Source organism: Berghia stephanieae, chromosome 4 (assembly GCF_034508935.2).
Source record: "Berghia stephanieae isolate SIO BIC M18660-M18661 chromosome 4, UCSD_Bste_1.3, whole genome shotgun sequence".
Taxonomy (NCBI): Eukaryota; Metazoa; Mollusca; class Gastropoda; order Nudibranchia; family Aeolidiidae; genus Berghia; species Berghia stephanieae.
Window position 1 is genome coordinate 68,742,217 of NC_088363.1, and position 26,457 is coordinate 68,768,673.

Below are 26,457 nucleotides of genomic sequence, written 5' to 3' on the forward strand. Positions count from 1 at the left end.
TGCATCAAAACAGCCCCAAGTCCGTCCTTGCTGCTATCTACCTGCAGTTCTAATCCCTTGTTCTCATCATAATATTTCAGGACAGGAGTTTTGCTTATTGCTTCCTTTACTTTCTTAAATGATCTGTCACATTCTTCAGTCCATGAAAAGTTCTGATCTTTCTTTGTCAGTTCTCTTAATGGCCTTAACATGTCTGATAATTTTGTGAGAAATCGGGCTAGGTACTGTACCATTCCACAAAATCGTTTGACATCATGCACGTCCCTTGGTGTAGGCATGTTAACGATCGCTTCAACTTTCTTTTGGTCGGGCTCTATTCCTTTGTCACTAATTCTATGGCCCATGAATGTGACTTCATCTTGTCGTTCTCTTGCCTTCTGGTCATTCAAGTGTATGTTCTTTTGTTGACATCTCTCTTTCAACTTTCCATAGTTGTGATCATGGTTCCTCATCGCATCTTCTTTGGTTTCTCCACAACCGACTACTATGATATCATCTGCTACATTTATGGTTCCATCAAGACCTTCAAGTGCGCTAGACAGGTGCTTTGAGAAGATTTCGCTTGAAACATTCAAACCGAAAGGTAGTCTGGTCCATCTTAATCTACCCATTGGTGTTATCATAGTCGTGAGGAAACTGGATTTTCTATCTAGTTTTATATGCCAGAACGCTTCCTTGACATCGAGTTTTGTGAATACTTTTGCATTCTGAAATTTAGGTAACACGTCATCAAGCGTCAGTAGCTTGTGGTGTTCTCGCATGAGGGCGTCATTTAGTGGTCTGGGATCAATACATATTCTCAAATCTCCATTGGCTTTCTCAACCACTGCCATTTGGTTTACCCACTCTGTCGGCTCGTCAACTGGACAAAGAATACCCCTTTCAATAAGCCTGTTGAGCTCGGATTTTACTTTGTCTTGTAGTGCAAATGGCACTTTTCTGCACGGCAATCTTCTTGGTTGTTTGGTGGTGTCTACCTTAAGTCGGGCTTCACCTAAATCACCTAAATTGTCATTCGCAGTTACATTGGCAACATATTTGTCATCATTGAAAGTTATGAAATTCAGGTCTTGTAGTGTTTTCAATCCTAATAGGCAACTGAATTCATTCTTTACCACCATGAATTTAACCTTGTGGTGTGATTTTGTCTTAGGGTTGATGACATCAAGTGTTGTTTCTCCTTTAGGTACCATTTTGCTTTTGTTCCACATCACTAGTCTCGTTTTCGTTGGAACCACTTGGTCACGTCTGACGTGTTGTTGACAGATAGTGTTCACATCTGCGGCGGTATCAATTTTGAAACGAACTTTGTTGTCATTGATATTCAACACGCATGTCGACTGTTTGGTGTTGCCTGAATTTCCCATTGCCAACAGCCATTTGTCGTCATACTGTTCATCAGAGTCGTCATCTACTTGTACTGCATTGATTTTAGACCTACATTTTGCTTTAAAATGGTTCTTTAACTTGCACCTGGAACAAGATTTTCCCCAAGCTGGACATTTCTTTTTGTCATCAAAGTCATGTTTGAGTCCGCAGTATCTGCACTCATTTGCTGTTCTTTTGTTCTTAAAATTCCCTGTTCCTTGGGCGGCCCTATTCTATCTATTCTCTGTTGGGAGGATCTTGCCTTTGTCGGTTGCATTTCCTCTATCTGGGAAGCTGTTTGCTCATGGGCCTGGCAGGTTTCAATGGTCTTTTTCAGAGACAATTCCGTATCTTTGAGCAGCTTTTCTTTAAGGTGTTTCGGTGCACAAAATACAATCTTATCTCGGATCATCTTGTCCTTCTCCTCGAAATTGCATTGCTCAGCCTGAGCCTTTAATTCCGTGACGAATTTATCGAAAGGGTGATCGTATGGAATATTCCAAAATCTATATCTTTGGAGTACTTCATTGTTTCTCGGTAGACAGTACTTCTCTAGTTTATTCAGTACAGTATCTGGACTATCCCTATCTTCTCCTTCTAGGAAGTCCATTTGATCAAATACTTCGATCGCATCCGAACCTGCGCAATGGAGTATTATAGCAGCTTGTGCCTTTGTTGACTTTGTCGATGCACCTGATGCTTCGAGGTAGATCTCCATCTGCCTTCTCCATTTTTTGAATTGTTTGGCTATGTTACCGTCATTCAATCTGAGTATATTCGGTAGTCTGAAATTAGCTTCTGCCATAGTAGTTCAGGTCTAAGGGATGCAATCGAGTAAAACTTCCACGATATCTCCCTTGCTCTACCAGCCGTCTGCGTCGAACGCGTGATCGTGACAAATCGTGCCACAATCCGACTAGATAGCAATTATCATGTACCTACTTGGATTTAGATAATGTTTTCCGCTGCCACCATGTTAACTTCGTTAATAAATCATTGAGATTGAAGACAGTTGATTAACAAATGAAGTGTTTTATTTCTAGACATCTCGTGCCATAACGGTCAGAACAGATAAAAGACAACCGAACACTTGGGTTGTAGTTTAAGCAGTCTAAATAACAATTCGTAATAGTGGAATTATCTATTCACATTGTCAACAAAGAGTGTTGGAAGGTCAGGCTGTGCTCCAATATTTTCTTATCCCTATTTTCCTTGACAAAATCTGGGTAAGTTAGCAATGATGATGACACTTTTATAGTCATAATTCAGTACGGAAACAACATTTAAGCATTGTCAATGTAATTTCATTTGTATTTGCCGCTTTTTGTGAAGAAAACATTTTTGAATGTTGTTTATACAACATTGGAAAATTGTATCTATGCTTGAAAGTTACGCAGAGCAGTCAAAGGTTTTTAAAGTCTATTAGTTCTTAAACGATACGATAAAAACTTTTCTTAAAAATTATAGTTTTCAAATAATATTTCTCAGAATACTTCCTAGATTTCAAAGAAAATGGTAACCCTTCCAGTCGCCAGGTGTTGGCAATATAAAAAAATAAGTTGCAGGTACTTTCTCATTATGAAGTGCATTTTTACTTGTATATATATATATATATATATATATATATATATATATATATATATATATATATATATATATATATATAAACAATCAGTACAAAATATGAAGTAAAGAATTACCCATTTTGTTTAAATGAACTAGTATTTGGATTGGGTTTTGTTTTTTTTGTTTTGTTTTTTTTGTGTTTTTTGTTTGTTTTGTTTTTGTTGTTGTTGTTGTTGTTGTTGTTGTTGTTGTTGTTGTTGTTGTTGTTGTTGTTGTTGTTTTGTTTTGTTTTTTTTTTTGGGAGGGGGATGGGGGGGGGGGTGGATGATAAAGGAAAAAAATAACTAATCTGAAGTGAGACTGAACCCCTACCGCTCAGTATTCCTTATCCACTCAATTACCGTTCCAGGACCGGTGTGCAAGGAATATCGCAAATTCCTCCAAAGTAATGAAATGTGTTGACGTGATTTTTTTTTTTTTTTGCATGCGGGCTTAGAATTTTAAGTGACGTTACGAATTTTGAATACCGATAATGATATAGTTTTCTCACAATGCCGAATTCCTTTGATCTTTTCAACGTTTGCAATAAAATCAAACTTTAAAATGTTTCCAGTAACGGTGTGTTTATTCTCTTTCCCGCGCAAAAAAAAAAAAATAATAACAATGTTGCAGTAGCTTTGCAAATAATTTTGGGTTGTTTGAAAAAGTGTAATTAAAGAGAGCATTTATATTGTACTTATTGAAAATAGGGTCACAGCGCATTATGAGTTATCTCTTCCTTGGTGGACAACGCACATATATATTAATTGGACTTATACATTTTTAGGACAATGACATTGACGCCAAAAACCAAGGGGATCCTCCAATTTTTTACGCCCGTCTTCGATTGGATGAGGAGAAATGCCTTTCACAAAGACATAATCCCCGACGAACTATAATTATCATGCTTTGTGTTCTGCAAAGTTAACCTCTCATTATTCATTTTTGCTTTAGGTGGTAACATTTTTGGTTCAATTATTTTGGAATTTACATTTTTATTATTAAAAAAACCTCTTCTTCGGTCTTTCTGGATTCTACTTGATATATTAGAGTTAATTCTTTGTTATTGGTGTTGTTGTTGTTGTTGTTGGCTGAGAATGGGTTTTGAGGCTGAAATGCTCTGATGAATTGTGTTCTCTTTGAAGTTGTTACATTCATCATTGTTCAATATCTGTTATAGTCTGCAATTTTTAGCAGTGTAGACGCATTTTCAATGTCTTTTTTTTATCTTCTTCTAAAGACATGTACTGTTATTGGCTGGTATTTGTCTATCAAAAGGATTTCTTGTGATAGCAAGTAATGCAGCTGCAAATCAAATATCTGGATCAGGGAACGGATTGTAAACAAAACTTCTCTTTCATAATCGTGCTACCACATGCATCATGCTTTCTCAAACATTTAGGCCAAATGATAATAATAATAATAATAATAATAATAATAATAATAATAATAATAATAATAATAATAATAATAATAATAATAATAATAATAATAATAATAATGCTGAAAACTTATATAGCGCTATAACTCCGAGACACCAGACTCTAAGCGCTTAAATTACAAATTACTTTGGCTGAAACATACTCATTCACACACACAAGCACACACACACACACACACATACACACACAACACACACAACACAACACAAACCAACCAAACCTATCTTGCTTCTCATACCATCTACTAAAATCGAAACAAATATGTTTTAAGCGAACGTTTAAAAATAGACAAAGATTCTTTTTCACGAATGCTCTGCGGTAAGGCGTTCCAAATAGAGGGTCCGAAATGAGAAAAGGATCTCATTCCAGCATTTTTCCGAATTCGAGGGACAACTAGTTTTGTGGAATCACTGGCCGAACGTAAGGGGCGGGGTTTTGAATATCTTTCAATAAGTTCTGAAAGGTAGGAAGGGGCAGTACCTTCAAGACAACGATACACTAAAACACAAGCTTTGAATTTAATTCTTTTCCCAACAGGCAGCCAATGCAGGTCATGAAGTAGAGGTCTGGCAGAGTCGCACCTACGCTTCATGAATACTAGTCTGGCAGCGCTGTTTTGGACAATCTGAAGACGTTTCAGATTGTATTGCGAAACGCCAAACAACAGAGCATTACAATAATCCAATTTCGATAGTACGAGGGACACAACCAGGTGCTTGGTCACATCCTCAGATATGAACCGTCTAATGGAAGCAATCTTTTTTAGTTGGAAAAAGAGAGATCTAACCAAATTATTAACCTGATGCTCCATCGACAGTCCAGAGTCTAAGAATGTGCCAAGGTTTTTCACTTTGTCAACAATTTGAATAGAGGCATCCCCCAACTTCAAATCTGTTTCACTTTTCCACTTCCTGTTCCCCACATACAGCACCTCCGTCTTATCATCATTCAGTTTCAGTCTGTTCTCATTCATCCATTTCTTAACACTTTGGATACAACTTTTACTATTGGCTGATACTTCTTGTAAATTTCTCGTATTGGAAACGCAGTACAATTGTGTATCATCAGCGTATTGATGGTAAGACAGACCAAAACTTCTGATGATTTTAGACAGAGGGCCAACGTACAAAACAAAAAGAACGGGTCCAAGTACTGAACCCTGGGGAACCCCACAATCAAGAAAGATTTCCTCCGATCTATATTCATCCACCGTAATAATCTGTTTACGATTAAACAAATATGACCTAAACCAATCAAGCGCTGCACCAGACACGCCATAAGTAATTTCAAGACGTTTGAGAAGAAGATTGTGATCAATAGTATCAAAAGCAGACGATAGGTCAAGCAGATTCAGCAAAGAACATGAACTATTGTCTATAACAGAGAGGAAGATCATTAACAACCCTAACAAGTGCGAATTCTGTCGAATGAATATGCCTATAAGCCCACTGAAATTCTTCTTCGAGACAATTAGTTTTAAGATGAGACAGTTATTGTTTCAAAACAAGCTTTTCTAAGATCTTAGAGAGAAAAGGAAGATTAGAGACAGGGCGATAGTTTTTTAAGTTCTCTTTATCGAGATCAGGTTTTTTCAAAAGGGGTTTGACATGAGCAACTTTGTAAATGTCTGGTACAGCACCTGACTCCAACGAATTATTAACAATACATGTAAATGGTGTTAAAATTACATCAATGCATTTTTTTAAAATGGCAGTATTTAAGGGGTCTAAATCACAACTTTTAGTTGGAGACGACATAATGCAATCACATAAGTCAGCTTCAGTAATGTTCCATCAAAACGCTAATCCCACATTTATAAGGAAACATAGATCTGAAGTTTAAGATAAAGCATGAAAATTCATTTCATGAGAAAATAAGATATAGACTAAATCAGTATCTTGTTATTTCAAATAGTTAAATCTGCTTGTCTGATGTTATATTATGATGGAACAGAATTTTGATTTTTTAAAAAGTTGATCGGAAGATATTGATGATTTTTATTTATTTATTTGTTATTTGTATGTAATCTTCTATCCCCAGGAATTTCTTAATTATACCCAATACATTCTGCTGGGAATCATAGTGGGGTTATACATTGTCAGCATTATCTATGTTCAACATGTGAGTAAAATTTGGAATGTTACAATTTACAATTATTGTGTTACAATTAACATATGATTAGCTAACAGAATCTGAGTTTATATTGATATGTGACATGAAATATTTACTTCCTAAAACACAGAAAGGAACTGAGTTATTTACTTCTAAAGTTTAAGATTAAGTTTTTTTGCAAGAAGATAAATGGAATTAAATATTTCTTTAACAAAAAGAAGTGTTCATTCACTGATCTTCAATGATTCTGCAATGGGATGAATTTTCTACCTGTCTTTAATCTTTATTGACGTTACTCATTGATTGGAACCGTTGTCTTTTTGTAACGAAAGATATGGTGTTTTTTTTAATGCATTATAACGCATCACGTGTAAAACCACTATCATCATACACAAAGCAGTTCAGATTGTTAAAGACTCTATCATGGCTCCAGCGAGATTATATACATTATGCAAGTAATCCTTGACATTATGTTTTATCTTGTATCTGGAGTTTGTAGATAAAACATGAACGTTTATGATCTTACTCAATTGAAATGATTGACGTTTATAGGTACGGACTGCTCTCAATCTGTAGCCAAAGCAGCAGCTTCTAACCATGGACTTAAAGGAAAGGACCATGAACAAAGTGGGCGTGGTCTTCTTTTCGTTTTCTTAAAATACGATGACTTCCTCCATGCGCAGAGCCATTTCCATTTTAATGGATTATAGAGCAGTATAATTAGGTGCCCCAAACGTAAACAAAGGTCTAGAAGCACATGGAAAACCACATGTTCCTGTCTTGACAGCTCAAGTTCCAATGTAAATTATAGAAAAAAGTAACCTTTAAAATTTGGCTGTTAGGTGGCAAAAGAAACACATATTCATAAATACTCGATCATGCATCAAATAATGTCTAGATATGGATATTTTATGGAACAAAAGGTAAAATTTATCAAAAGTTACAGTCTATCTATTTTTAGACCAGAGCAAATTATTGCGCTGGTGTGAACAAAACGAGAATTATTCGGAGCCTGATTTTCAGAATAATTTAGTCTTATATTATTATTTCTGCAACTGTTAGATTTTATGTAAACATATTTTCAATACTGAAAGTGTATTGCCTACAACTCAAACTACAAAATTGGGAGACCTATATTGTGCGTAAATTTTTCCGGCCCCTAACGAAAATCACTAGCAACTTGTTATTGTTTACGTTTGGGGCACCTAATTATACTGCTCTATTGTGTCTAGAGCAGTAAAGTTAGGTGCCCCAAACGTAAACAATAACAAGTTGCTAGTGATTTCCGTTAGGGACCGGAATAATTTACGCACAATATAGGTCTCCCAATTTTGTAGTTTGAGTTGTAGGCAATACACTTTCAGTATTGAAAATATGTTTACATAAAATCTAACAGTTGCAGAAATAATAATATAAGGCTAAATTATTATGAAAATCAGGCTCCGAATAATTCTCGTTTTGTTCACACCAGCGCAATAATTTGCTCTGGTCTAAAAATAGATAGACTGTAACTTTTGATAAATTTTAGAAAATTTTACCTTTTGTTCCATAAAATATCCATATCTAGACATTATTTGATGCATGATCGAGTATTTATGAATATGTGTTTCTTTTGCCACCTAACAGCCAAATTTTAAAGGTTATTTTTTTTCTATTATTTACATTGGAACGTGAGCTGTCAAGACAGGAACATGTGGTTTGCCACGTGCTTCTCGACCTTTGTTTACGTTTGGGGCACCTAACTTTACTGCTCTCTAAATCCCAAGAGTTTCCCTTGCCATTTGTACAAAAGCAGCGATACCGATATTTATTAACAAGAAATATTGATTATCATTTCCCTCGCTTTGATCTTATCTATGGAAACTACGACCGCTACCATTCGTAGCTCGATTATTGCATTTATATACACAAGTATGAACCATGATGGTTTCGTAGATTTAAGTCAATAATCTTTGAGAAGTATGTGTTGAAAAAGTCGATTAACTTGAGGAGAGGGAAAATCGTGAAAGATAGCGCCTTGATTAATCATCAGACAAGAAGAGTTAATTGATAGCGTCGATCTTCCTATACATCAAACGAAAAGAGTCACTTCCGGTATGACACAGTAATAACAGCTGATCGACCCACGGGAAATTCTTCTTCGTTGGCCGTCCTGTCCTCAGGTCCATGACTAAGACTAAGGGTGACTCATGCCTTTTCATACAGGATATAATTAGTCAAGGGGACGAAACTGGGTAAATGGCAGGAAATAATCTGATTGGTTAATACTCAGTAACGGGTGAATCATCAATCCGGAAATGTGTGAATTAGTTTATAACTAGTTTCACAAATTCCACATAAGACAATAGTTCCCTGTGGAATGTCCCCTTTTACTGCAGACTTTTAAGCAAGTCAATTTTTAAAGCTTAATTTCAAACTTATATGTATGATATGTATGATTTTTCAAAATGATAATTGTCACAATTTTTTGTTGTTGTTGAAATAACAAAGTATTTATTTTATGGCAAATAAAAACAAGATATTTACAGTCAACAGTTGCAAAGTTACTTCCGCCATTTGTACTCCCTTGTCGCTGGAGCTACCAACCTCGCAAATAGTATTTACGGGTGTGCCAGCCAATGCCTAGGTGGAATGCAGTGGCCACGGTTTTCGAGGTGTTCATCTTGAGGTACTAATTGTCAAAATAGGATTTGAGACTAGTGACGTCCTCACCGAGTACGAGGTCGAGACTGGTCCACGATTTATTTTGAGTAACGAACGACCAGTCGTCCGCGTATCCCAGCCTCTGTGAGGAAGTTTTCGGCATGTCCCTAATGTAGACATTAAACAACATTGGTGCCAGAACAGATCCCTGAGGGTCCCCATTCTTCAGTTCCTGACTTTACTCGTAGTGTCTCCCAGGGCGACGTGGAATTGTCTTTCACCTAAAATTATGGCTCATGGCAGAGTATTGATCACACTACTATACGTAGTACGTAGTTTGTGAGATTCTTGGACGTGATGATGTTAATGTTGTGCACGGCCAAGAAAGGTAGACAACCATTTTAACCATACTAATAGATTTTGTTATGGTTCTTCCCCTTGTCACACCTTGCGGTCAATAGAATACACAGTTGGATAACGACGGCGGTGGAAATGACAATGGGATTCAATAATCTGATGTCACGTCGCCCAGCAACGGCGGCCATCGTGGTTCTAAACAAAGAAAATCGGTACTTTTTATTCTTCATTCTGGCCAGAACTTTTCATATGTCTTGTGATCAGAATCTATAAAAGTTAAAACATGATCATATTTAAAATGTTTTTCTCCTCTGGATACACTTTTATGCTCGTCGGAGAAATATTTCATAAGGGCGTCCGCCATTGTCTCGATAGCGTATTAGAAGGCATGAGAATTGATTTCCAATCGAGGCAGGCTGACTCTTCTTCTTCTTTTTTTCTCTCTTGAAAAAAAAAGGGGGGGGGGTGTGATTTTTTTCTAATAGTTTTCTATTTCCTACTGGTGCACGCATAACTTTTCGTATGTTTCTACTACACCAATGTCTCTTTCATTTAAAAAATAAATGCAATGAAATCCCAATTAAGCCAACATCTTCGGACGAGATTTTTAAAAAGAGTTGCCTTTAAACAAGATTGACACACATTTTGGGACCATTAATAGTATTGGCTTTAAGCAGAAGACTTTAATAAGAGTGTTTGCTATATGCGGATTCCACTGTGTTCAAAAAGGAGCATCTATTCTCGTGATTTCGTCCTCGTCTTTTCAAATTTGTGGTCTTGTGGGTAGCACTCAGCTTGTGACCCTGTTTGTTCTCGCTACTGGCGGCTGAAAATTTAAGTTCTCGGAAAAGACATTTTACAAATGTTCTCATTGTATTAAAGGAGATGTAAAATGTGCTGTAGGTACCTTGTCGGTAATGGCGTTGTATTTGTCAAAATAATAGTTGTAATAAGACCGTACCGATAATATGTGCCATATCTCGCCCTGCGTGGTATGTGTCGCAATGGCTTGGGGTCTTGCTTGTAATGCGTTTTAAGTATATTTAGTGTATATTCCTCCAAGGGCGTGGCTATATTGGTTGATTTGGTGCCTGGCACCGCTCCATCTTTTAAAAATAGATTACAGCATTTTAACAAAATATAAAACTGAAAAATAGTAAAAACCGCCTCCTACTTATTTGAATAAGTCTTTTCTTTAATTTTTTTTTTTCTTTTGTATTTACAAATATAGCATGTTTTTAGTCATTTTCTTCCAATTCTGGCACCACACTATACTGTAAGCATGCCACGCCACTGTATTCCTCTATAGTTGTTTGTTTTGTTTGTTTTTATTATTTTGTTTGTTTGTTTCAGTGTTTATAATAGTGTGGATGAAATATTTACAGCAAAATTCACTCTTGTGAAAAAGAGAGGCATAATTCTACCCTATCTGCAAACCTTTGTCATATAACGGTGATCTGGAGGTTCCCCGGTCGATGCAAGCTCATCTTTTGGGGTCGATTTTTTCTTGTACTTTTCTTTCTTCTTCGTCTGGCACTGTTTCAAACACAGCATTTTCTCGTTGTTCACTTTTGATTTTATCTCCCTTTTAAACTAGCCGTCGTTACGACGTAATAATATAAGTTTTGACAACGTCCATTCGGCATGTCTACCTCGTTAATAGAGATCGTGACGCCCGTCTGAACCTGAACGTGCAATAAATACATTTGAAGATTGCCCTGTGCAGATATGTTTAAACGTTTGTTTGTTTGTTTTTTGTTTTTGTTTTTTTGTTGTTTTTTTCTAGTATTTTATCCGAGCTTTTAGCTTTATGATCATTAAATTTGATAATCCATAATTCATAGAAAACGGTAGGGGCTGCCTGAAGCCTGTGATCGTGAAAATACTAACGAAAGAGTGAAAATGGAGAGGCATCGTATAGGAAGGATACGGTACCGTTTCTATACGGAGCCTCTCCATTTTCACTCTTTCGTTAGTATTTGGGAGATTCATGCGTCGTATCTCTAAATACAAAACAGATATAGATACTTTGTCAAACGAAATACCTTTTCTATTGAGTCCTGTATCGATAACCTATTATGTGGCTTGGTGACTTGGTGGTTCGTTGTGTCTCGGCATGTCACAAAAGTCAAGCGATGTTAAGCGTGGCCAGTGGTCGAATATGTGTCAGTGATCGTGGAAAATGCTGGTCTCAACGTCGTCTCCTTGGGCGAGGCACTTAACACACATTATTACCCCATTTGACTCAGATGTAAATGAATACCTCGCTATAGGCAATGACAATTAATGTGGTAGTGTTACGAAAATGACGCCATATTTTTACATGTACCGGACAAAATAAAAAGTAGTTTTCTTTATCATGGGCCCTTTAAAAGGGCCTGTTTTTCGAAAAAATTATATGTTAATAATCTCCGTGAGTATGGTGAAAACTTTCTCCAAAACTGCATTTTTAAATTTGGATGTCCTTATGCGCGTTGATGTTTGAGTCCATTCAAAGATATATCTCAGATGTAGAACCAAAATTCAGTACAAAGGAAATACTTGACCCAAGGTTAAGTAACTGCTATGATTATGATCCAATGATGTCGTGTTTGGAATTTACGCTATTAAATATAGAGGTCTAAACATTCGTTTAACTTTGCTATTTTTTCGTCAGATAATCATTTTTACACTTGGATATGACGTTTATTAGCAAATCATGTGCCGAGAAAATACATGAGGCTATGACGACACTTATTTGCAGGTCTCAGAACCCAATTCCTCATGGGCTCATTTGGAAATCTAAAAAAATGACGCAAAATATATGTCATTACAATAATGTTAAACTTGAATCATAAATGGGTTCGGTTGTCAGACCTGCAGATATGTACACTTTGGCCATGACAATTCTTATCACCAAAGAACCTTGAATTGACTTGAAATCTCAAATAAACAAAAATTAGCCAGAATCTGATAGAAATTTTTTTAATGACAAAAATATTGGATTTAAATACCTTTAATAAACTCAATGAGAACGAATTGCAAATAAAAAACATAATGGTAACATGATAACAAGAATACACACAACCAATATGATCGCATACAAGAGATATATCATGTTCATACCATATTCATGCGACTGAAATAATACTTACAAAAAAAATATGTCATACGATTGTATCAATCTATAAACTTCTGTATCAATCTATTGTGAACTTTTACTGGATTTTTCTTTATGTAGCAGGGTTTTTTTTAAAAGAACAAAATACATAGCAACGAATGTTTTGATTTCAAATCCCTCCTCTATCAATTGGGCCCATTGTTATTGATCCATTTTTCTTGATAATATTCTAATTTTCGCGTTTAAATAAAGTATATTTTAACCATTTAACTGCCGTTATCTGGAAAGACAGTTATTTTTTTTAATGGCCAGAAAACTCGAACTTCAAATATCGATCGATTTAAATGACCCCCATCTTGGCAAATACTCTCAAACCTGGGACTTCGCGGAATCCAGGTTTGAGCTTTGCCTGAAAATAAATATCGTCGAAAATGATCCGTTCTGACATTTATTATCCAATTACACCATTATGCACTTAATGATATATATATATATATATATATATATATATATATATATATATATATATATATATATATATATCTTCTGAATTATAACAACCGGATATTTGAATAGCATCGGGTACCATATTAATTGTTATTATGTAACAAGAATATTGCCACATTCCCAAAACATTACATGGAACAAATAACACTTTATAATAATATTGTAGTCCTGCTCTTTATCCCAGCGGTCCACACAATCCAGCAATTTCTCTACTTCTCAACGATACTTCAAGACAAGACTAAAATTAATATAGAAGGAACGAAATCGACATCACTCAACTCTTTGTTATTGTTTTAGCTCGTCACTTTCAATTTAATGAGTAGTTCTCACTAAATTCTATCAATCAGACTATAAAAGTTTACGATTACACAGAGTTTGGCGGATGTTGGCTGGCGGATGCTGGGAGTTGTTTTGTTTTTTGTTTTTTTTTTTTTTGCTGTTGTTTTTTTTTAAAAATATAAAAGCATGCATCAATACATTCAAGTCTCCATTGATTTAGTTACTAACTACTGAGTAACTATTTACACCAAAACATAAGTAACAGCCAACGTTAAATATTTTCAGGGACGATAACCCAAATTGCTATGGGCTCAATGTTCTAATGAAAATACTATGAAACTATTTTTTTTTTAATTTTCCATTACAGTCGTTCTAATTAAGACCACAACAGACGCATCGCGTTGGGAAAAAAACGAAGAATTTATAAAAGAAAACCACTGTCCTTTCGTATTCTGAAAAAAAAAACACGTTTTTTAAATTTTGGCCAGAAAACTCGTCTTCTAAATGTTGATCGATTGAAATGACCCTTAGCTTGGCAAAAATTCCCAAACCTGAGACTTCGGCAAAATTTTGAATACGTGTTCAGGGGGCGGGGTGTTTGTTGTTTGTTTGTTTGTTTGTTTGTTTGTTTGTTTTCTATGGGTACGTCAGTGTTCCAACGATTGTGGTTGAAATGTGTGGATGACTGAAATTAATTCTCAATATAAAGCGAGCTGTGAGGAAATATAATAGAGACGTAGATAATTAATTCAATTGTGTTAAATGCAACTTTAACTTGAGTATAAAAAGGAAGGTATATAAAGAAAACAAGTATTCAATGTAGACAATGAGTATGAGTGGATGTTTAAAATAAAACAAATTAACATGTACATATAGAGAGGAGAAACTTTAAAAATTCACATTAGAAATGTAATCGCGGTGGTAGTAGTAGTAGTAGTAGTAGTAGTAGTAGTAGTAGTAGTAGTAGTAGTAGTATTGGTAGTAGTATAGTAGTGTAGTAGTAGTAGTAGTAGTAGTAGTATGTGTAGTGGTGTGTGGTAGTAGTATAGTAGTAATAGTAGTAGTAGTAGAGTAGTAGTAGTAGTAGTAGTAGTATAGTAGTAGTAGTAGTAGTAGTAGTAATAGTAGTAAAAGTAGTAGTAGTAGAGTAGTAGTAGTAGTAGTTAGTGTAGTAGTAGTAGTAGTAGTAGTATAGTAGTAGTAATAGTAGTAGTAGTAATAGTAGTAGTAGTAGTAGTCGTAGTAGTAGTAATAGTTGTTGTGTTGTTGTAAGTAGTAGTGTGTGGTAGTAGAGTGTAGTAGTAGAAGAAGAAGAGAAGTAGTAGAAGAAGTAGTAGTAAGTAGCAGTAGTAATGGTGACGGTTTGTGGGAGGAAGAAAAGAAAAAGAAGAAAAGAGAGAAGAAGAAGAAGAAGGGTGAGAAGAAGAGAAGAGAAAAAGAAAAGAGGAAGGAAAAGGTGTTGGAGAGGAAGAAAAGAAAAGTGACAGAATCTTACTATCTTATGCACCTTTTCAAATGGTTTTTGTTCTCTTTGTTGTTACAGTTTTTGTTTTGTTCTTCTGTTAAGATACTGACAAAAGTAAGAATGCAATAGTCTTTTTTTCTTTTGAATATACTTGCTAAAATTGTTCAACTTGAATATTTTGTTCCTTTATATTCTTACTTTCTGCCATACAATATATGCTATTAATTACCTTATCTATGAATGATTCATTTCTTTGTGGAATAAATAGAAAGGAGACTTGAATAAAATGATCTACAGAATAATTAAAAAATCGACTTACGATAAAAAAAAATATGGAATGTAAATATCCGCGTTCAGTCAAATGAAACTGATCGGATTAAACAGTTCGGGGGCGGGAGGGGGGTCGATATTTTTAGCATTATACCACGGACAAAATATTGATAAACCATTACAGGTTATTTTGAAAGAATGGACAATCATCCTGAGAACAAGAAAATTCACCTCATCGATTAAATCGAAACATCTTATTTAAAACCGCCAAGTAGCAGAATCGAAGAAAAAAAAAACTGTCGACTTGTTTCAATGTTATCTTACCCACCGTGAGATTATTCGGAGTTCATTGAAGTTTGTTCGTCCATAATAGTATATTAACTCTGTATCTAACAATATGAGCAACATTTAAAGCTTTCTATGTAAAGCCTAATCTCTGTTTCCTAATATCGAGTGTCCTTTACAGATTGACATACAATCCCCGATGCTTTCAAAATTATTGGAATTTCCGCCACATCCACTGTAGAAGAATTTTTTGCACTCCATTTTTTCTTTATCGAAATAGTAACGCCGGAATGTGCCGCTGCAAGGACCCACTGCCGGTCTGGCGAGGCAAAAGGGGGGTAATCTGTCTTCTAATTCTTGCCTCAGTCTGCCAAAACCTGATGAAATTTAATGAAACATTACAGATCATTATGACGATTTCAGAGGAAGAAGAAGAAAAAAAACCCAGAACAATTGTAAACGATTAAATCTATTGTGAATTTAAAGAACTGAAAAAAAAATATAATGAATTAATTTCGTGTTTAGATTCTCCACCAACAAAGGCCTCGTCCATAGGTAAATTTATTAGAACATTGCAATAGGACATAGGCCGATGTGTACTTATTTGCATTGTTGTTATATAAAAACACTCGAACCAACGCAAAATGTTCTCCATTACAGCGATGTTCCTGTATCATACCTGTAATTAATTTGCAATTGATTAATTTGCAATTAATTAATGTGCAAGGCGACCAAAAAAGAAGGGGGGAGTGTTTAAATTTATTTTTAAGGAAAAAAGTGTATTTCAGTCTCAGCAGTTGTATATTAAAGTGTCAAAGATATCATCATTAAAATCTATAATTTATGACCAGTTTTATTAAAATGTCAAAAAATTATTTGTTATATATATTTTCACACATGTTTTTATTTTAGAGTAATCATCATCAAGTCCACTTCTCTTTCTTTTAATTAGATATGTACAAAGAAGAAAACAGCTATCAAACGCCGCACTCAGTAAACTCACCAATGTATGGATTAGAGGTGACAAAATAAAGAGAAAAACCAAACTGAAACTGTACCGTGCTCTTGTAAAACCGGTACTTCTGTATAACTGCGGCACTTGGGCGTTGACAAAATCCGAAGAAGAACATCTGGATGCCTTCCATCGCACACAGCTAAGAAGGGTACTGGACATCAAATACCCAAAAAAGATCTCAAATGAATCACTCTATAAGATCACAAAAGAAAGACCAATCTCCCTTGACATTTTACAACAACGATGGCAACTTTTCGGTCACATACTACGCAGGGACAAAAACATACCAGCTAACCAAGCCATGTCGGGATATTTCCAAAAACACGGGAACCTTTTCAGAGGAAGACCGATCACAACACTCCCTGTGATCCTAAACAAAAACTTCACAACACTTGGACAAAGCATTAGTCTCATAACGGCAGGGGACCTTGAAAATCTGAGAACCCTAGCAGAGGACCGGCAATATTGGAGACACCTCACACAGGAAATACTGGAAACAGCCAAGGCGACCCGATCTTTCGGTCGAGACGCGAAAGCATCTAAGTAGTAAGTAGTAGATATGCTATAACAGCTCGTGATCTCTCTGTTAAAACAAGCTATAACACGCTACAGACAGTCAAGCTAGCCACCTTTCTCCAAGGATAAATTTTAATCACACAGTTAACATCCATTACAAATACCAAAATAGTGATTTGAGAAATGAACAAAAGGTATAAAAGTGTGGCCTTCTAAAGAATACACAACCTTGCTCTATATAAAGGTCGAACTAACATAGCATATTCTAGCATGTTCCACAGTTGACGAGTGGGCTATTTTTCAATAGTCAATATCTAATAAATATTATTACCGTTCAATGTTTAAGTTAAAAGAAAACTCTTCTGGACAAAGTTGACAACAGAATGCTGACGTTTTTCTTAGTAACGTTACTTATGACCCCTTTAACGTTTTGCCTTAGTTTCTCAAGAGAAAACCCATAACAGGAGAAGAAGAAAAGTCAAAACAAAGTTTGAATTCCATTCCAATTTAAATAATTCTTACCCCTTTCTTCTTTCTGGTCTTCCTCCATTCGTCTAAGGTTTAGTTCATGTAAGGAAGGGATCCATTTGTGATTCCTGCGAATGAATGGAGGAAGATCTTCCACATCAGGTTCTTTTTCTCTATCCATTTTTGCTGGCAAGATATTGTCGGTATCCTCTGACGGCTCATCAACTGCATCGTCTTCGTTGAAAAATGTTTGTCCTTCTGGAAAATACAAGATGATGGGTTATCACATTTTAGATAGGGGTCCAAAGACCTGCAGTGATGAAAGATAAAATTCTGAAACATGTTAAATTTTGACCCCCCCCCCCCCCCCCCACACACACAAAAAAAAAAAAGTATTTTTTTAAAAAGGGGCGGAGGGGTCCAAATCAAACTTAAGACCTTTAAATTACAAGGCAAATGTGTGCGAGATGCTAGCTCGTCTGTTTGGTATCGGGAGGTCTGAGATTCGAAAACTGTTTTCATGGGATGAAAGTCACGTGTGCTACTTTCTTTCCTCTTTGTTTCAAAATTGTAACCATTGCGCCACCGAAATTCACAAGATAAATCAATTTAATTTTTGACAAATGGGGAGAATATTACACAAAGAAGGGCAAGGCAATGTAAATATGTCTCGTTAAACACCAGTGCTTCATCCTTTGTCCAGAAAGAGGGCTCCGAACCACTGGACGGAAGAAAACATAATATCAACAATGTTTAAGATTATTTACAGCACCAAATATATCCCAATGCCCAACCGCATTTTATGCATCAGTACAGGAGGTCACAACAGATCCCATATCCAGGGACCCGCATATTTCTTAGTTCAGATACAAGTTTTTAGGAAATACTTCAGTCAAGGATGGACTAAGAATTATACGATTTCTGCGAGCAACACCACCAGCATTCCAAAATTCCACGGGATCAAAACCACAAGAACGATATAAACCAATGTCAAAACTCAACAAAGTGACAGTTTAAGCCCGGTGTTGTTCGTGATATACATAGAACATGCCCTGTAGGAAATTAGAAGCATCCTGCCATAACCTATTTCAACACTCAGAGCTATAATACCTCCTGAATCGCATAAGCGGATAATGTGGACTTCATATGAAAAAATCAAATCAATGTTGATATGATAAGAAAAAAAAAAACGGTACAAAAACACGACCCCCTTGTAAACTAAGAAAAAAACGAGATAACTGTTGTCAAGAAAAAAGGTTGGATCATAAATAGGAGACAAAGAAAACGTAAAGGGACGTAAACATCTGCCAAAATGCCGCAATAAACAATAGAGAAGTCAGTCCCACTTTTCATCTGCGGTACATGGGCACTAACAAAAGTAAACGAAGATCAGCTGGATGCATTTCATCGCAAGCAATTGAGAAAAGTGCTAAACATGAGATATTTAACCAAACTCACAGATAATTCCTTATAATTATATGAAAAAATACAAATGAAAGACTACTCTCCATCAAAATTCTGGAACAGAGGTGGCGCCTTTTCCGACACATCCTGAGACGATATCTGAAAGTTCCTGCCAATATTGCAAATACAACGTGTTTCAAAAAGCGTGGAAAACCATTCATGGGGATGCCCAATAACACAAGTTCCAAGGACATTGGAAGATTATTGACTGAGTCTCAATACCATTAAGGATCTCTAGGCACTATGCTAGTGAGGAGGAGGAGGAGGAAGAAGAAGAAGAAGAAGAAGAAGAAGAAGAAGAAGAAGAAGAGGAGGAGGAGGAGGAGGAGGAGGAGGAGGAGGAAGAAGAGGAGGAGGAGAAAAGGGTGGCATCTTTCTTTACCAAATGGGTGTATGTCTTACTTTGATTGAGAAATTACGACTTACGGACACATATCCTTCCAGAGTCGGGGATCCATGAAGCCTTTCCATTGTTCACGGTACAAGCCATTATGGCAGGACCAGACAACCAGAATCCTTTGCGACATTTGACATACACCACACTGCCAACCCTGGTGTCTTCTCCCACAAGGTACCCATTCTCGGGGCTGTTGGTTGCTGGACATTTTATCTTCATATCTGTGGAATGATTATGAAGGTGGGGAAATCTGTAGTCTGTGTTTATGATATTTGTATTGATACAGTAGTACCACTTTCGACTCGATTTGAACACCACGATGCTCCCGAGTTCCTGTCACAATCTTGTCGATGAACCTTTAAGGAGGACTTTCACTCGTAATTTTCCTGGACTAGCGGAGACTGGCTTAAAACTCAAAGGTCCTTTTGTGACAAACAATGTTGCTGTAATTTTTAAAAATTTATAAAAGTATGTGTGTCGCCATATGTACCTACACTATCTTCCGAGATAAAAAGAAATTATGAAACAATGGTAATAAATTATGGACAGCGCTATATTGGACTAATTTTTAGATAATCTATTACAAAACCTACCAGGAGCTGACAATATATGCTCAGCTGTTAGTGTTGTCAAAGATATATAATGTCAATCTAAAAACGCGTTTAAAAATTCAATATATAACATATTCATGCATCAATTGATTATTACCCGTGAGGAGAGGGGGAATAGCACTAGAAGGAGACAATCATCGGAGAAAATTAACGTAAAATGAGAAGTTACTTATTTACATTTTTGTGATTTTCCAAAGTGGAAAACCATTCATGGGGATGTCCAATAACACAAGTTCCAAGAACATTGGAAGATCATTGACTGAATCTCAACACCATTAAGGATCTCTAGGCACTATGCTAGTGAGGAGGAGGGGGAGAAGGAGGAGAATGATTACAATCAATTTCCAATGCCGTATTACAAAACAATCTTGGGCGCTCAAATGACATATTATTCAGATTGTCATACGTTTCGTATGGAATACAATACAAACATCACAGTTTTATCATTATACGAGTATAAGGACTCTTCACATTATAATAGAAAAGCTTGTGGTTAGTGTTTGATTCAATACTAAGACTCGTTTTAAATGGCAACGGGTATTAGTGATCAACAATGATCGCTAATTCTAATTACTCATAATCCCGCATGAATCTTATGTGAACGTAGTCAGAGGCAAAAACAGTAAAACCCTCGTGGTTGGAATACAAGACGATTAGTTATATGTGAAATAGAAATATTATCCTTATGGTATGAACACATTAAGCACAATGAAGCAAGCTGGATGTGGTGAAGCTATGAAGATTTGCTGAATAGATAAATTTTGAGAGTGTAAAATTCAGTTTGAAAGTTAGGAGTCACTCATGTAAAAATACCATATTGACATGCAAGCTAATATATATATATATATATATATATATATATATATATATATATATATATATATATATATATATATATATATATAATATTATATATATATATATATATATATATATATATATATATATATATATATATATCATGAATTCTTAAAATACTTTTCTTCTCAGTTGAGTGATAAAGTGATAGATTCTTGAGCAGATCAGCTGTTAAAAGTTGCGAAATTACCCACAAGGAAGGTTTAAGAGTTTTTTGACAAGAAGAGGATCGTTTTAATCGGTTGTTATGTGAAGGACGAGTTCCTGGCCAAAACTATCAAAATGTATTTTTTCAGAGGTGACAGTACCGGCTTACTGTATTCTGAATAGAATATATAATATATTAAGATGGTGAATGTAAAATCGTTTATTAAATCGAGTAAAAGTGATACATAGCTGCTAGAAGCTGTGAACTATCCGCAAGACAGCCGTGCTGAATATTCCTCGGCCGTCTGTCTGCTTTCTCTTATTAACTGAAGACGGGCTTTGAGCCCAAAACGTTCATTATTTGGTAATCGGTTCTGTTGTTAAGCTGTCATGTTCATTTTTGTTCAGTACTTAATAAATCGAAACATGGTTCTGCTTTGTGGTCTTGTATTCTGGTCAAAATAAGAAACTGTGCATCAAACTTAAGTGTAAATATTCGTAACTTCCATTTATGGTAATAAAAAAAAACGAAACTTCCACTTAGAAACTTTGTCATATCAGTAAACGATTGTTGATTTTTTTCCCCCATATTTATGTCGATTTGCGTGTTGCCACATGCACGTGAAAACGGTCACTCACCAAAAACGATGTTTCTGCTTCAATAGCGGGTATGCCCACCCGTTGGCATTCATCACAGGTTGGCATCGTCGGCGCATGAATGTTATCAGGTGCTGTATTTGCTTCTGGGGGATGTTGTTCTACACTTCCACCAATGCATCAGCCTACTGTTGACGGCCACGTGGTTGGTTGTCTCACATACGTAGCGTGCGCTCCAGTTCGTCCCAAACGTGCTCTATTAGTGATAGGTCTGATGGAATGGCAGGCCATAGCAGAACATCGATTCCTTGTTGGCGTAGATACTCCACAACATTTCTAGCGACATGTGGACGGGCGTTGCCCTGCTAGAATATCATGTCCGAACCATGGGTGTTGATGTGTTGTTCCACATGGGGAATTATAATCTCATTGGGGTAGTGCTGACAGGTAAGTATGACATCTCGTTATTGGTGGTTTAGGGTTAAAATTGGTCGAATTTCTGATCTCCATGGTCTCAGATTATAATTTTGTTTCAGTCTGTTTCGCAACGTTTGACCGGTAATGTTTCTCAATCCAGGAGTGTCTTTCAAAGTCCATTCTGCATCGAGGAACCGATTTCATTACATGTACATGTGTGAGTAAAATGTACCTACCCTGTATAGCATTTGTAACACGTGGTCGACCTGACCGCGGCGCATCAACTGTTGTTGAAACGCCCACGAAGTCTACATATAGTGTACGTTGTAAAGGTTTTGCAACAGTTGTGACTGATTCACCTGTTTCAAGCATCCCCATTGCCATATTCCGCTCTTCGGTAGGTAACCTCAGCATGGTCTAATTCATCAAGTAAAACACAAATCTCGTTTTTTCTTTCTGTTATTTAACCAGATTCACATTAAACACGCTTTTTGAGTGTCCAATAAAGCCACGTGGCATGTACACGGGATGATGTATTTTTGTTTTTGTTTACCTGACCGTAATAAAAACAACTCACCCACAACACCCACGTACACGATACAACGATAACTACATTCGTATCAATGCTGTGGGTTGTTTTCACCTTAAGTGGACTTTTATGAAGAGTTAAAGGATGCACAATTTCTCTGGGGGTTTTTTTTTTAACCTGATCTACAAGACCCTGGTTTGAATCCCGCTGTGGCGACGCAAAACTGAGTCTTGGAAAAAGCCCTTTACTCACATCCTCTCACCACATTCCAGGGTAAAATATATACCTGGCTGGAAACAGTTTTGTCTTTTAAAAATGCAATAGTGCCTTGCAAGCTTCGTGTCATGTCCTAGGAAAGTTAAAGATTGCATGTCAATATTCGTTTATTTTACATATATGTATTTGACATGGTAAGAGAGATTTTTTTTTAAATAGACTTTTCATTTTGGACCTGATATTTTTACAGATGTAATATGAATCTGAATATTTACTTTCCCCCTAAACCCCAATATTTGTTTTCTTACTTTCTTTCGGTTTTTTTTTTTTTTTTGTTTTTTGTTGTTTTTTTTTTTTTTTGTTTTGTTTTTTTTGGGGTTTTTTTTTTTGTAATTTGTTTGCTTTGTTTACTTATTTGTTTTTATTTCGTTTTTATTTTTATTTTTTTTGTTTTTTGTTTTTTGTTGATTTTGTTGTAATATTGTTTTCTTTTGCCGCTGCTGCAGCTGCTGGTGTAGTTGTTATTGTTGTTGTTGTTGTTGTTATTCTTGTTCTTGTTCTTGTTGCTGTTGTTGTTTTATTTGTCTGTTTGTTTATTTCTTTGATTGAGTTTTGTTAATTCGCCGGAGAATCGTCATATAAATTTCTGTATTACATTCTTGAGAAAGAAAATTTTAAAAAGGTTTAAGTTGTCCATTTTTTGTGTGGATGCAAATATGTTGGGTTGTTTTGTTTTTGTTTTTTGTTGTTTTTTGTTGTTTTTTTTTTTGTTTTTTTTTTTTTGGGGGGGGGTTTTGGGTTTTTTTGGTTTTGGTCTTTTTGTTGTTGTTGTTGTTGTTGTTGTTTTGTTTGTTTGTTTTTTGTTGGGTTTTTTTTTTTGGGGGGGGGGGTTAAAATTTGATTTCCTTTGGGTTTTTTTTTTATTGTTTTTTTATTTGTTTTTTGTTTGATATTATCAGAATGTCAGAGAACACAATCATTCTAGGGCCGATCCTCCTCCGCAACGGATAGAAATAGAAAATGACAATAAAAATAGAATTGTATCAATAGTGCATTTCAACCAATTCTCCATTTCAGTGCAATTGACAATACTGCATGTAGTTCCCATCAAGCCAAATTAAAAGCAATGTCCCGTTTCATACAGAAAATGGTCGCCTAAGAGGTGCTCTTATTGTTCAGCACTCTTCGGGTTTGAGACATTGATAGAGATGTAACAAATTGTATTAAAGTACGAGGGATACCATGTCACAAAAGTTTGATCATTGATTTATGTTATTGAATTTTATCTCAGCCATTCATTTATTCCTTCATCAATACTTCCATAAAATCATTCGTTCATTCATTAGTTCATTCATTCCCCAACACATTCATTTTTTTAAAAAATGTATACTTAGATCCAATGCAGGGTCACGATATCTCAGTTGGTAGAGCACTCGCTTCACACGCAAAGGGACCGAGATCGGTCCCGGGTGTAGTCGAGATTTTTTCTGACCCCCCCCCCCCCCTATCCACTCAGCAGTGATTGGGTAGCTGGGTCTGTTAATTCTGGCAAAAAGTACTTTGATATAGAGTAGCATCCTATTTAAAGGATAGCAAGCAATTGATATTGTCCGTTTCACACTATAGAAACAGGGATAAACTCCGGCTCCATGAGCCTCATGGCTCTGAAGGACTACCAAGTATATATTGCTTGAATGTTGTATTCATTTCCTTGTTTATTTATTTAAAACACACGCATTCTTATATCCATTCATGATTTATTGATATATCCGTTTACACATAGTCAACACCATGCACTCAAACAAAAAACAAGGATAACAAAACAAACAAAAATACAAAACAAAACAAATGACACCGAAAAACAAATCTGTCTAACTTAATATATCTATACCGTATGTAATATGTTTACAACAGGAAAACAGGTGGTGAAATATGTGGCGACTAAATGGTAGACTATCTGTTGATTTTAGGTGTAGTACGATGGGCCCCATAGGAGATAGGTGCAAAGGTGAGATGTCGCCTAGCCCTTTCTTCTTTCCGATAGCTAGACAAGCGACAAGCGACGCCTAGCACTATCAACTGGCTATCGGGCCCTTTCGCACGGGGCTTGTTTTCCTAAGATAATTAGATTATCAACCACAGAGTGGACATCGGATGTTACTACACATAAAAACATAAAAAGAAAAACAGAAGGACAAGATGGATAGTTATTTTATCATGATTATAGGGTCAAACGGAAGAAGTGTATGTAGGTGGTCTGAAGAGCACAATAATTTGTTGTTTTTGTTAATGCAAGGGCACAAAAGAATCTCACACATGGTAGAATGTTCTACGGGTGCTTCTGATTGCCTCTTATAGAAATAAAAGACAAGTGAAAAAAAGGTTCAAATATTGATATAATGATGAAAATAGTAATAATAATAATAATTAATAATAAAATAATAATAATAATAATAATAATAATAATAATAATAAATAATAATAATAATAATATATAATAATAATAATAATAATAATAAATAATAATAATAATAATAATAATATATAATAATAATAATATATCATCATCATCATCATCATCATCATCATCATCATCATCATCATATTGTTATTATTAATATTATTTTTATTAGTATTATTATTATTATTATTATTATTAGTAGTAGTAGTAGTAGTAGTAGTAGTAGTAGTAGTAGTAGTAGTAGTAGTAGTAGAGTAGTAGTAGTAGTAGTAGTAGTAGTAGTAGTAGTAGTAGTAGTAGTAGTAGTATGTAGTATAGTAGTTAGTAGTAGTAGTAGTAGTAGTAGTAGTAGTAGTAATAGCTGTAGTAGTAGTAGTAGTAGTAGTAGTGTAGTAGTAGTAGTAGTAGTAGTAGTAGTAGTAGTATAGTAGTAGTAGTAGTAGTAGAGTAGTAGTAGTAGTAGTAGTAGTTAGTAGTAGTAGTAGTAGTAGTAGTAGTAATAGTAGTATAGTAGTAGTAAGTAGTAGTAGTAGTAGTAGTAGTATAGTAGTAGTAGTATAGTAGTAGTAGTAGTTAGTAGTAGTAGTAGTAGTAGTAGTAGTAGTATGTAGTAGTAGTAGTAGTAGTAGTAGTAGTAGTAGTAGTAGTAGTAGTAGTAGTAGTAGTAGTAGTAGTAGTAGTAGTATAGTAGTAGTAGTAGTAGTAGTAGTAGTAGTAGTAGTAGTAGTAGTAGAGTAGTAGTAGTAGTAGTAGTAGTAGTAGTAGTAGTAGTAGTAGTAGTAGTAGTAGTAGTAGTAGTAGTAGCAGTAGTAGTATAAAGGAGAGAACACTCGTACGTGTCAGCACTAAAGCTTTTTTTCCCTGGAAAATATAGTAATAGGAAAATCTACGTGATCTGAATGACTGTGTTCAAGTGGCCATTCTATAAATAAATAAAAAATCTTTCGAAATTGTTATTATTTTAATCTCATTTTTCAAACGCTATAGCAGTTTTCATGCACGGATGTGTAGATACTTATGTTCTTCCTAGGTGCACACAATTGCAGATCTGATAACCGAATGCAATTATTATGGGCTTAATTTTACATGAAGAGCAATATTGTGCGTTGGTTTGTGAGTACTTCCATTACAGCAACATTGTTATGGTTTCATCGTTGTAATGGAAATACTCTCAGACCAACGCAAACTATTCTCCATTGCAACGATTTTAAAATATCATTGCGTTTGTCATCAGATCTGCAAGCGTTATGTGCGTTGGGATGCATCAAAACTACGATGGCATTTGAACTAATTATTAGACATTAACTCCTTCCTTACCATCCATTTTC

General features: G+C 35.5%; 1 protein-coding gene across 1 annotated transcript in view; it reads right to left on the reverse strand.

The window, feature by feature from the left end:
• Positions 1-13,543: 13,543 nt before the first annotated feature.
• Positions 13,544-26,457, reverse strand: part of LOC144971107 (uncharacterized) — a 28,120-nt gene continuing 15,206 nt past the window's right edge. The window contains exons 2-4 of the mRNA XM_078911505.1: positions 19,323-19,514; positions 17,487-17,690; positions 13,544-15,810 (exon numbers count right to left, since the gene is read on the reverse strand). Coding sequence (XP_078767631.1) covers positions 15,578-15,810; positions 17,487-17,690; positions 19,323-19,514 — 629 coding nt within the window. The 3' untranslated portion in view covers positions 13,544-15,577. The remainder of the gene's footprint in view (positions 15,811-17,486; positions 17,691-19,322; positions 19,515-26,457) is intronic.